Source organism: Cervus elaphus, chromosome 17 (assembly GCF_910594005.1).
Source record: "Cervus elaphus chromosome 17, mCerEla1.1, whole genome shotgun sequence".
NCBI classification, from domain to species: Eukaryota; Metazoa; Chordata; class Mammalia; order Artiodactyla; family Cervidae; genus Cervus; species Cervus elaphus.
The window spans coordinates 46,200,032-46,213,177 of record NC_057831.1 but is presented as its reverse complement, the minus strand read 5'-3'; the positions used below and the strand labels follow the sequence as shown (position 1 = coordinate 46,213,177).

Here is a 13,146-nt window from a genome sequence, read left to right as displayed (position 1 = left end):
AGTATTCTTGCCTGGAGAATCCCATGGACAGAGGAGACTGGCGGGCTATAATCTGTGGGATTGAAAAGAGTCAGATACAACTAAGCGAATAACACTACTACTACCACTAAAGGGCTTTTGCTTTCGAAAAACAAAAAATTGAAAACCAGATTAGGTACACGCTGAAGATCAATATTCTTAATGACATTATAGCCTCCAGCTTTAGTTCAAGGGAACACTTAAGAGGGCCCAAAGACGATTTTTCTTCTTTAATCTCTCCCCCTGTTTATATCTTTGGTTAAGTCTCTTTTCTCTTGTGAACACCCATCTTTTTCTATCTTCCCTAAATGCAGCTTCATTTTATTTCCTTTACTGACTATAAACTTTTAACAAATTTAAAAGTTCATCTTCATCTAATCATGTTAACGTGTGAAAGAAAAACTAAGCAAGAAAAATAAGTTAATAAATAGAAGGCATATTTTGACCTTACAGAAATAGAAGTATGTATTACATCCTTCTAAAAACTAAATATTAAAGCTGGCTGCTATTATACAAAACCCCTATATTCTCATTGAAAAAACACTTTTTACTTCTTCTGTTCAGTACTGCAGAAACATTTGAGCAAGCAAGTTAAGGCAGAAAGAAATGAAGACGTTACTATCATTATCTTTGTCTTCTACAGATAATAATTAAAGATGTCCTAAGTGTAGGAATACCTTAATCAGGACAGAGCACTTTTCATTATGAAACTTCAGTTCAGTTCAGTCACTCAGTCGTGTCTGACTCTTTGTGACCCCAGGAGTCGCAACACACCAGGCCTCCTGGTCCATCACAAACTCCTGGAGTTTACTCAAACTCATGTCCATTGAGTTGGTGATGCCATCCAGCCTTCTCATCCCCTGTCATCCCCTTCTCCTCCTGCCCCTAGTCTCTCCCAGCATCAGGGTCTTTTCTAATGAGTCAACTCTTCACATGAGGTGGCCAAAGTATTGGAGTTTCAGCTTCAGCATCAGTCCTTCCAATGAACACCTAGGACTGATCTCCTTTAGGATGGACTGGTTATGAAGCTTAGAGCGAATGAATTAGTCAACTGCCAAACAGCAAAAAGGAATGCTGTTTAAGATGACTCATGATTAATCACACTTTTACCACATTTCCCCCAAGTTATAAAATCTATAGCTGCTGTATAAACAGCTAGGTTATAAGGTATTTGAGGCAAGGGCCACAATTCATACTGTGTATTATCTTCAGCATCCAGCATACTGTCTTCTACAAGTGAGATGCTCAATATATGCTGTTAATGATGGGAATTTAAGCAATTATAATCAAGGCTTATATATGATATTAAAGTGTAAGATTCATTTATGAATAAGCAATTAACATATAAGACAAGAAGCTCTCAATAACTCAGTATTGAAATTAAAAATGGCCCACAAAGTCACACAGACATGAATTTGGGTCTTGTGTGTCTCCAGGAAAGTTACCAACACTCTGAGTCTCTATTTTCATTTTTAAAAGTGAGGTTAAATAATACTACCTTCACTGGGCTGTATAATACTAAAGCACCAATGAGTTAATGTTATCAAAGCACATTACAGTATAGTATTTAGTACATAGTCAATGCTCACTAATTATATTATATTTTATACTATAAAGGGAGAGTACCACATTTGAGCATCAGCTTAAACCTAAGAAAATCTTTCTTTCAACAGTATTAAATAGAGGTTTACTTCTGCTTAATCAAGATTAACCTGGGCTTAAGATTCCAGAAAAGTGTACATAGACTGCTCTGTTGAAAAGCACAATGTCAGATTCTGGCAAACAAAAGTAGGAGGCATAAGAAGCAATGAATTCATTAACACTCTAGGGCACATACCACCTAAAACATTTCTTTGATCTCAAAGCCTGTCATGTTCTTGGCCAGTTTTTCAAAATCCTTTCCTTGCCTCTCACCACTTCAGTGTTTCAGTGGTCAAGTTTCATCCACCTGGCCTTCATCCAAGAGTGTACTTCTAACCAGCATCAGGATGCTTGGGACACCATCTCTAATCTGGCCTCAGAGTTCTGCAAGTCTGCTATGAATGGTTATTTTAAGATCCTAGCCTACCTTCATCTAACTGAAGAAAGCCTAAATTATTAACTGCCTACTCCATTCAACAGAAATAACTTTATAAAGTAATGATTCAATGGGCCTTTGACATAGCCCAGAATGGTAAACATCATCAACAAAAATAAATCTTGAACTGGATGAGATATAAATAGTAAATATGACTCAGAAAATACCCCAAATTATTAACATGCTTTGCACTTACTAAATATTTTCCCTTAATTTTCTCATTGTCTCTATTAATATTTAGCATTTATAGTTGTACCATAACACTAATATCTGATTCACTTTAACATTACTTCAGTTGAAAGCAAATTTTTACACTCTTTCATTTGGGATTACTTAGTACAGTTTATTTAATTTATTTGCTGAAATGATCATTTCCTTTGTTTATTCTCATTCCACATGTAGCCTACAGGTCAGTAAGTGTAAGTACTAGGACAGTGGTCAAATTGTTTTCTACTATTTCTGCTACCTTTCTGAATTGGAATTTCAGAATATGATTTTGTTACTTTGTTTTACAAGTTAAAAGTTCCCAAAACAACAGAACATAACCATATTTAAATATACATCTAGAAATCATATTTTAAACAACCAGTTTTTCAGTTAATGTCCAAAGTTACACATGAAATTAATTTGGATTATGAGATCTTTTTATTTAATTTAGATAACAAAATATATTGCTATTTATCAACCTGACAAGATTTAAAATGATATATTTTTGTTATTTCTTCCAAGAATCTTTCCTGAGAAGACTCTTGAGTTTTTGTTTTGGCCTGACTTCTGGGCTCTATGCAAGCAGGACGTGAAAGCCAAGGAAGAGCTGTAAACGGCCTAAGCCGTGGCAGACCCTCTACATGGTCCAATCAGCAAAGACTGGGAAAATTTTTTTTGGCTTGAGAAGGAAATCTCTGTCAAATTTCTGACTGGTCACTAAGCTAAGAGAACAGAGACTTCACGGGGCACTCAATACAAAAAAAAAGATAACCTTTACAAAAGCAGTTCAGAAAAGGCATAAACAACAAGAACCCACAACAGCAACAAGTTCTGGGAGGGGAGAAAATCTGATTTTCAGAGTTACCACAAGATATCTGGTTATCAAGAACAAAAAAATTATTATGCATGCAAATAAATAAGGAAATATGATCCATTCACAGGAAAACAATAAATTAATAGAAACTGCCCCTAAAGAAGCCCAGACGTTGGACTTACTGGATAAAACTTTAGATTGACTGTCTCCCTACCTGACCTGGCCCCTGGCCCGTCTCCCTCTCCTACCTCATCTTGTACCAATTTCTGTTTTGCTCACTGTCATCAGTCACAGTGACCATCTGTTGTTCTTCAGATCACCGAGTGTGATCTGAAAATGCTGTGTGTTCCCCGTGGGGTGTGCTCTCCTCCTTCTCTGCGTGGCTCCCTCTGCATATTCTGGGCTCTGTTCACATTCTACCTCCCCAGAGGCATTTCTCCTGACTCCCTTCTCTATAATAGCTGTGCCCTCCCCACCTCCCTACCTCCTATTAATTTCTGCTCCCTTTAATTGTTCACATTATCACTCTACGAAATAATTTTCAGTTATTTATTTACGTTAGCTACTTGTTCTCTTATGGCAGAAAGTGAAGAGGAACTAAAGAGCCTCTTGATAAAGGTTGAAGAGGAGAGTGAAAAACCTGGCTTAAAACTCAACATTCAGAAAGCTAAGATCATGGCATTCGGTCCCATCAGTTCATGGCAAATAGATGGGGAAAGAGCGGAAACAGTGACAGACTTTATTTTCTTGGGCCCAAATTCACTGCAGATGGTGACTGTAGCCATGAAAGTAAAAGACACTTTCTCCTTGGAAGCAAAGCTATGACCAACCTAGACAGCGTATTAAAAAGCAGAGACAATACTTTGCCAACAAAGGTCAGTCTAGTCAAAGCTATGGTTTTTCCAGTAGTCATGTATGGATGTGAGAGTTGGACCATAAAAAGAAGGCTGAACACTGAAGAACTGATGCTTTTGAACTGTGGTGTTGGAGAAGACTCTTGAGAGTCCCTTGGATAGTAAAAAGATCAAACCAGTCAATCCTAAAGGAAATCAACCCTGTGTATTCATTGGAGGGACTGATGCTGAAGCTGAAGCTCCAATACTTTGGTCACCCGATGCAAAGAGCCCACTCACTGGAAAAGGTAGAAGACAGGAGGAGAAGGAGATGACAGAGGACAAGACGGTTGGACGGCATCACCAACTCAATGGACATGAGTTTGAGCAAACTCTGAGAGATGGTGAAGGACAGGGACGCCTGGTGTGCTGCAGTCCACGGGGTCACAAAGAGTCGGACACAACTGATCAACAAAAACAACAGTTGTGTACTTGTTTATAGGATGTCTCCCTCACTAGAATGTGAGGTCCTTGATAGCAGGGACTTTATATGTGCCCTTTACTGTGGCTCACCCACCTAGAAGAGGAATCCAGAACAGGGCCAAATAAGTATTCATTAAATGAACAGGGACAAGTTACACATGTTGAACTAAAAATAAAAAGAAAGGCTTAAAAATTTCCCATGATGAGTCTCCTTCAGCTCAGAAAGCTTTGCTCACTAGTTGTCTGATGAACCTCCTAGAGAAAGTCTTTCCACTGGGACATCCAGCGCCACAGGGGCCTGTTATCTATTTCCATCCTCAGAAAGGAGACCACAGGAGGGGAAGCGAGTGAGCAAACCTCTGCCCCCTTCTGAGCGCCTGCCAGGTCAGGGATGGAGGGTGTGTCTGTGAGCTGCAGGCAAAGCTCTCTGGGTGAGGCCCTGTGACCATGACGCCAGGCCACCTTTGGTGGTGGTGGCGGTGGCAGAGGCATCCTTGAGAGTTCAAAGTGATCCTGTCTTTGGCAGAGGTTGAAAAACAGGGCGGATAATATTAAAATGTTGCTTAGTATTGCCTTAGGAGTAAACAGACAGTGACTGAGTGTTCCCTGTCTCTTTGCATCTGAAATTTCAGACTCAATCCTCAGAGAAGAGTCCTCTCTGATTCTGGTAAGGTTCTAAAGCAACCTGATTAAAGAAGTGATCCTTAAGTATTAAGGTTATGAACAGCAGTGAGTTTACTTCATTAAGCATTAAGCTATTTTTGTTTTTCTGGATGAGACTGTTTCTAGAACCTAAGACATACACATACCTTTTCAATCTCAGTTCCCTGGTGGCTCAGACAGTAAAAGAGTCGGCCTGCAATGCAGGAGAGTAGGTTCAATCCCTGATGCTGACCCTGACGCTGGGAAAGACCCTGATCCTGGGAAAGACTGAAGGCAGGAGGAGATGGGGATGACAGAGGATGAGATGGTCAGATGGCATCACCGACTCAATGGGCATAAGTTTGAGCAAGCTCTGGGGGATGGTGAAGGACAGGGAAGCCTGGCGTGCTGCAGTCCATGGGGTCACAAAGAGTCAGACACGACTGAGCAACTGAACAACCACCTTTTCAATGGGGCTTCCCTGGTGGCTCAGATGGTGATGGTAAAGAATCTGCCTGCGTGCAGGAGACCTGGGTTAGATCTCTGGGTCTCAAAGATCCTCTGGAGAAGGGAATGGCAATCCACCCCAGTATTCTTGCCTGGAGAATTCCATGGACAGAGGAGCCTGACTGGCTACAGTCCATGGGGTCACAAAGAATAGGACACAACTGAGTGACTAACAAACACACCTTTTCAATATATAAACTCCTTACTTTTCTAAAAGATACTCGATGAATTCAGTAACATTGTTCTGAGGTAGTAGGACGTGGTAATTAAGATTATTGCTTCTGGCACTTCCCCGGTGGCTCAGTGGTAAAGAACCTGCCTGCCAATGCGGGAGGACAGGGCTCAATCCCTGGCCTGGGAAGATCCCACATGCTCCAGAGCAACTAAGCCCGTGGGCCAGTTTCTCTATGCGCTCTAACTACTGAAGCACCTAGAGTCTGCGCTCTGCAACAAGAGAAGCCACTGCAATGAGAAGCCTACACACGGCAACTTGAGAGCAGCTCCCACTTGCGACAACTAGAAAAAAAAAAGCCCACACAGCAATGAAGACCCAGCACAGCCAAAAATAAATAAATAAAATTAAAAAAAATAAGTAAATACTGCTTCTGAAGTCAAAGAGCCTGCATTCAAAGCCTGGCTTTGCCACGCACCAGCTGGGCAGGTTAGCAGCCTGTGCCTCAGCCCCTCCATCTGTGAGTGGGGTGACGCTAGTGGCTGCCTGAGCAGGTTCTCCTCAGGATTCAGTGAATGGACGCCTGTAGTGTGCTGAGCGCGCCCCTACACGGCCCCGCGTGGGGTGTGAGCGGACACTGGTGACCGCTGTCACTGCTGTTGCTGTCAGTGTTTTACTTCTCGGGGCCTTAAGCTCATCATAAAAGTCTCAAATTACCGTATAATGTGCTACAAATGATGCTTTTTTAAAGGGAAGAGGGCTATTGGCTTTTACATTAAATGGTCCCAGACTGATTCACGGGTGTGCTTTCTTATATGCTGTTTTATTGCTTTTCTGTTTTCCTTTGTGAGGTCTCTGATTTTCACTTCTACTGGTGTTAGTCATTCTCCAATCTATATCAGCTTCTTTTCACTCTTCTTCTTTATTTTTTTACAGGGGTATAAAAACCCGTAAACCAAGTTTGTTAGGCATGTGTGTCAAATAAAAGCTAATATATGGTAAACTAACTTGGAAAACCTCTTCTATGAATAGAGGAAAGGAACTTGATTCCATGGACATCTCATTTGGCCCTTCAGAGATAATTATTTTTTATTTCTCAATCCTTATATAACTATAAAATTAAGTTTCTGGGAAGATAGATGTAACAAAGGTTACACATACATGTTAAAATTTAAAAGCCTCTAATTTGGCTTTTTAAATGCTCCTTAAAGTCCTACTAAATCGAGATCCTGGAGGAACAAAAGTGAATGCTACAGTCCTGAACCTCACAAGGCCTGCAATGTAGAGGGGCTGATAAAGCATAAACAACCAATGCCAAGAAAATATAATAAGAGATAGGAAAGATTTTCACAGTGGGTACTATGAGAGTCTAGAAGAAGGGCCCTTAACCTCACCTGGGGGTCCAGGGAGAGTTTCCTGAAGAGGATCATGCCTGAGCTGACCTGGAGGACAGCCAGGTGAAGAAAGGTTGAGTGGGCTACTGCAATCACAGGAACAGGAGAGGTAAGGAGGCAGGAAGCAGCAGACTGCTTCTGTGAGAGTATGCTTGTGTAAAGAATTACTAACTTGATATTTTGTGATTTTTAAAAAAGTAAAATAGGAAATTGTGAGAAATTAAGTTAGAAGTTAGACTGAATAGGGGCCAGAGTCAAGAGGGACCGTCTTATGCTTGCTGAGAGGCTTGGATATTGCTTATAAAGAAATGTGGAGCCATTAAGAAAACTTTAGGGAGAAAATGACAAATTTAAGCTTTTCCTTTTAGATATATAACTCAGACGGCACTGCAAAAAACAGAACAAGGCTAGAAAAGCCTGTCTCAGTTCAGCTCAGTTCAGTCGCTCAGTCGTGTCTGACTCTTTGCGACCCCATGAATTGCAGCACGCTAGGCCTCCCTGTCCATCACCAAGTCCCGGAGTTTACTTAAACCCATGTCCATCGAGTCGGTGATGCCATCCAACCATCTCATCCTCTGTCGTCCCCTTCTCCTCCTGCCCCCAATCCCTCCCAGCATCAGGGTCTTTTCAAATGAGTCAACTCTTCACATCATGTGGCCAAAGTATTGGAGTTTCAGCTTCAGCATCAGTCCTTCCAGTGAACACCCAGGACTGATCTTTAGGATGGACTGGTTGGATCTCCTTGCAGTCCAGAGGACTCTCAAGAGTCTTCTCCAACAACACAGTTCAAAAGCATCAATTCTTCAGTCCTAGGAAAATGATTGAAAAATAGAGCTACCCTGGGGAAAAAAAGAAGAGCAGCAGAACGAGGGTGGGGTGGGCCCCTGGAACGCCAGCACTCAGGAGGAGCAGAGGCGGGTGGCCTGGGACAGAAGTGGGACAGCACCCTGAGAGGCACAAGGAGACAGCCTTGCACCCTCCCGGCACCGTCCGTGAGTTTCACGGGGCTGGTCCCTGAAGAAGCTAAGCGCAGCGTGTAAGTCGCGTTTGTTGGGCACTCACTACACAGCCAGCGCTGTGCTGATTCCTACGTGTATCTCCTTTAGTCTGTTACCCATGTGCTACAGACGACGAATCTGAAGTCTGGCGAAATGCATAACTTACCCAAGGTGATAGGGTGAGCTGAAAGAACTGGGACCTGAACCCAGGTCTACAGGATTACAAAGCCCATGTTCTTAACTCTGCTGGAGTAAAAGAACTTCTTCAGGATGCCACTTTATATTATCATAATAAGGACTGCTATATAGTGCTTTTCCAAGAAGCATATCTTTAAAACTAAGAATTTCAAAAGGAGGTCATCATACATTTGATTACTTTAACCAAAATACACATTTTTGGAGTTACATTTCTTGAAATATTTTTGATTTCATAAATACTACACTTGTCAAGAGGCTTCCCTCCTAGCTCAGTCGGTAAAGAATCTGCCTGCAAGGCAGGAGACCTGGGTTTGATTCCTGGGTGGGGAAAATCCTCTGGAGAAGGAAATGGCAACCCACTCCAGTATTCTCACCTGGAGAATCCCATAGACAGAGGAGCCTGGCAGGCTACAGTCCACGGGATCTCAAGAGTCAGACACGACCTAGCGACTAAATCACCACCGCCACCACCACACTTGTCAAATCATGAGAACAACAAAGTGCAACACATGGCAATCCACTCATTAGGGCGCTGCTCCAGTAAAATCACAGGACGGTACGGGACAGACGAGTTAGTGTCCTTCAGAGGGAAGCTAAGTGCCCTGCACTGAGACACCTGAGTCTTCTTAGCTTGCTCACAAATACTCTTACTGGTCTCAAGGGAAATCAGAAAGGCTATGCACAGTTCAGCACAAACCTACCCCAAATATGGAAAAATTCATTAGAATAGTTATTCTACAGAAGGTTTATTTTAGATGATAAATTATTGTTCATTTAAAGACAGAGAATAATAAAGTCACATTCCTATTATAAAAGTTGTAATTTTCCTATTTCCCACTAGAGGAAGCAATAACATTACTCTTACCATTTGGTGGATAAAAGACAGCATATTCTTCTAGTCCTAGTTTTCCTGTAAGAGAAAAAACACACAGAGTTCCAATATTATTAAATAAAATAGGAAAAACTTTAAAAATTAACTAATTTTGTGAATATACTAATAATTAATGGAATTTTAAAAACTAGTATAGTACACTCTCCTTTCATTTCATGATAAGAAATTAATTTGAAAATATGCCAGCCAATCTTTTGGTATCAGCAAATCCTTTCATCAGTGAAGGTTAATAATGAAAACTTAAGTACAAGGTAAGTAATGCAAATAATTTAAAAAACGTTTTCAAGCTCCTTAAGCACTTAGGAAGAGCAGCATCTATTTGTAAGCACAGAATTGCTGTATTAATTATAAGTAATTTTATTTTTGTCTTTAAAGTAAATCTAAGCTTTGTAATACCTCATTAGTTTACCATTTTTATGCAATGGGCAGAAGAGTTTAAATTAAATATCTATCACTGAACAGTGGTCATATTTTCTGAGTCCTTAAACAATTAATATGGTCTGAAGTGTGAAAGTTGCTTAGTCATGTCCAACTCTTGGTGACTCTATGGACCACAGCCCGCCAGGCTCCTCTGTCTATGGGATTCTCCAGGCAAGAACACTGGAGTGGGTTGCTATTCCCCTCTCTAGGGGATCTTCCTGACCCAGGGATCAAATCTGGGTCTCCTGCACTGTAGGCAGATTCTTTATTGTCTGAGTCACAGAAAAAATATTTGAAATCACTATTGTCTCAGAAAATTAAAGTATATTCACCATAACTAAATGTTTAAAGGAGTTTAAAATTTTTTTCCTCAAAATGTTTAAAGGTCTGAGGTTTTTCCCACCTTCCACTGAAGTATGAAAAAGTAGGTAATGTTTATCTTGACAGTTTTTCCAACACTGTTGAGTCTACTGAAAAGACATATGCATTTTTGCATTTGACTTTAAGGCAAGATTTTAATTAAAACAATTTTTGTAGTTCTTGTTGGGAATGGTGGCAGAGAAAAAATGGAGAACTGGATAAGCAGTTTAGGTTAAGGTGCAGACAACAAGGATTGATCTTGTGAGTAAGAAGAAAATGAAATGACAGATAGATGCTAGGTTGATAGGTATCTAGAGGGATGGATGATAGAGAATACCTGCTGACTACTCAATACTGGGCTAGGTGCCAAGAGGCAAAAGAATAGATGTAACCTGGTCCTTGAACCATAGGGCTTATAATCCAGACTAAAACAGGGAACATTAAGATATGTTTGCTGAATTTTCTGGCACAGGCTTTAAGTATTTTAGAGGTTTAGAGGAGAGGGAAATTGATGAGAGATTAGTGGACTTGGTGAGTAAGAGATAACAGAGAATGTATAATTGGTCTCTGCCCCTGGTTGCTGGCACAGAGCTCCTGAAATCCTTAATATTTCCTAGGTTTGATAAGAGCACTAGGAGCATCTCTTATGCTAGTATTTGTCTTTGATGCTGTCCCTGATACAAGGCTTCTGAAACCCTTGTCAATTCCTAAATGAAACTAGCATTAAGAGTATCTTTTATTCTATTGGGGTGACCTGAGTGGGCTCCTGAATGGGGGCTTGTCACCAGAAAGACCAAGCCATGATTAGAAGCTTGGAATTTTCAGTCTTACTCCCGATACTCTAGAAGGACTGGAAATGGTATTTAATAATTGATTATGCCTATGTAGGCTTCCCTGGTGGCTCAGACGGTAAAGAATCCGTCAGCAATGTGGGAGACCTGGGTTTGATCCTCACGTTGGGAAGATCTCCTGGAGAAGGGAATGGCTACCCACTCCAGTATTCTTGCCTGGAAAATTCCATGGACAGAGGAGCCTACAGTCCATGGGGCTACAGTCCATGGGGTTGCAAAGAGGCAGACATAACTAAGCGACTTTCAAAAAATGTGAGAAGACTTAAACCCCAATAGTATGGGGTTCAAAGAGCTTTCAGGTGGGCAAACAGGTCAACAGTGGGAAGATAACACATCCCAATTCCACAGGACAGAAACTTAGGTTCTCATGACCCTCCCAGAGCTAGCTCTATGTATCTCTTCATCTGGTTGTTCATTTGTATTCTTTATCATATCCTTTAACAAGCTGGTAAATATAAGTACATGTTTCCCTGAGTTCTGTGGGCCACCCTAGAAAATTAATCAAACCCAAAGAGGGGTTTGTTGGAACCTCCAACCTATAGCCAGTTGGTCAGAAGCACAGGCGACAACCTATGCTTGTGACTGGTGTCTGAAGAGTGTGTGAGAGTGTGTGTGTGTGTGTGTGTGTGTGTGTGTGTGTACATGTGGAGGGGGGCAGTATTGTGGGACTGAGTCCCTAATCTATGGGATCTGTCACCATCTCTAGGTAGACAGTATTAGAATTGAGTTCAACCGTAGGATACCCAGGTGGTGCCAAGACTTGCCACATGTATGTGGCAAAACTCCCACATACATGTAAACAAAGTGTCAGAAGTGAAGTGTTTTGTGTGAGTAGTAAACACACTACTGGGAAATACAGTAGGAAAGAACTGGGTTTTTCCCCACATAGAAGGAAATAATCTGTTTTTCTGATACTGTGAGATATAGACTAGTTCTTCAAGAACCTATGATTTTGGGGGTGAAGGAAAAGGAGTCCTTCCTTTTGTGCAGGGAATATATAGAGATTTAGAGTGAATATGCGGTAATGTGGAATAAACAGGGAGCCAAAGTTAGATAGGTTAAGACAGGGCCTTAAAATCCTGGCTGACTTTAGAGGTGAGTCCCTTAGATAATTAAGCTCTACAATCAGTTTTCGGCAGATGATGTTAAAGAAACAAACAAGCAAACCAAATGTTTCTATCAATTCAGTGTAGAAGCAGTGTAACTGAGAGAGCCCCCAAGTTTGGGGGGAGCCTGATCCTAGCACTGGGAATGTGAGCCTGTCTTAGGGCAAGGGGTGTGGGAATCACGCAGACAGTCGGACTTAGGAGATACAGGCAAACAGCTTCTTTCTTTATGGGAACAGCAGAAAAACCATACACAATAGGTTTACAGGCTTTCAGTGTTGGGAATTCACTACTTAATAAAAATGAGAAATCAGGGGAAAGTCTTTTAGCTGACAATTAGCTTAGTTGTCAGGTGACAGCAAGATACTGAAATAGCATTACCTTGTAGGCAGCTAGTGATAAAGATAAGAAAGCACTAAACAGAAATCAGAATGCTAATTGCATATAAATTATATCAAACTTTTGAGTGTGGTGTAACATTGAGAGAAGGAATAAAGAAGGCAAAAAAAGGTAGAAAAAGCAAATTCAAATGATAAAGTCATAGTGAGAAGGGGGAATAAAAATCAACATATATGACAAAAACTGCAACAGAGGATAGAGCAAACAGGAAAAATAAAGAAGGTAACTTTAAACGCTGTTTTGGGGATCCACTTTCCGGTGATTTGTGACAAGTTGCTTGCGAGTAAAAGGATGGTTACAATAACTTGAGAGACATCTTTTTAAATAATTTACAATAAAAAACTTTGACAACATAATATATGCTATAAAATGAGCAGTCTTGGTATGATTATGTAAGTGCTAAAGAATACTTCCTTTAATTAAGTAAAGTTTACCTCTTATGTATGATTTCGGTGGTGAAGCACTGTTGTATGCAAAATGACTCAATACAGATGTATCTCGGGAAAAACAAAGTAATACCTGGGTACAACATTGGAAAAAAACAAACAATTAAGCACTATTTTATAACAGGCAATTCATTGCTATGTCTGCGTATGAGGTACTGAGGCAGATCGACGCCCTCAGGCTCAGTACAGTACGTGCCAATGGGCAGCGCGCCCTCTACTGGACACCTGTGGGAAGTGTTACAGCAGAGAACCAAGTGCCATGGCCCAAGTTCATCCAGAGGTTTCTCACTGTTAGGTCACCGAAACCTTGGACAACAGGAGAAAACGCT

At 40.9% G+C, this 13,146-nt stretch overlaps 1 protein-coding gene across 4 annotated transcripts in view; it reads right to left on the bottom strand.

Moving 5' to 3' along the window:
* The window catches only part of TBC1D19 (TBC1 domain family member 19), a 166,141-nt gene that overhangs the window by 25,420 nt on the left and 127,575 nt on the right, over nucleotides 1–13,146 (bottom strand). For all 4 annotated transcript variants that reach the window (XM_043871116.1, XM_043871115.1, XM_043871118.1 and 1 more), the window contains 2 exons: nucleotides 12,806–12,890; nucleotides 9,209–9,253 (listed from right to left, as the gene is read on the bottom strand). In XM_043871116.1, coding sequence (XP_043727051.1) covers nucleotides 9,209–9,253; nucleotides 12,806–12,890 — 130 coding nt within the window. The remainder of the gene's footprint in view (nucleotides 1–9,208; nucleotides 9,254–12,805; nucleotides 12,891–13,146) is intronic.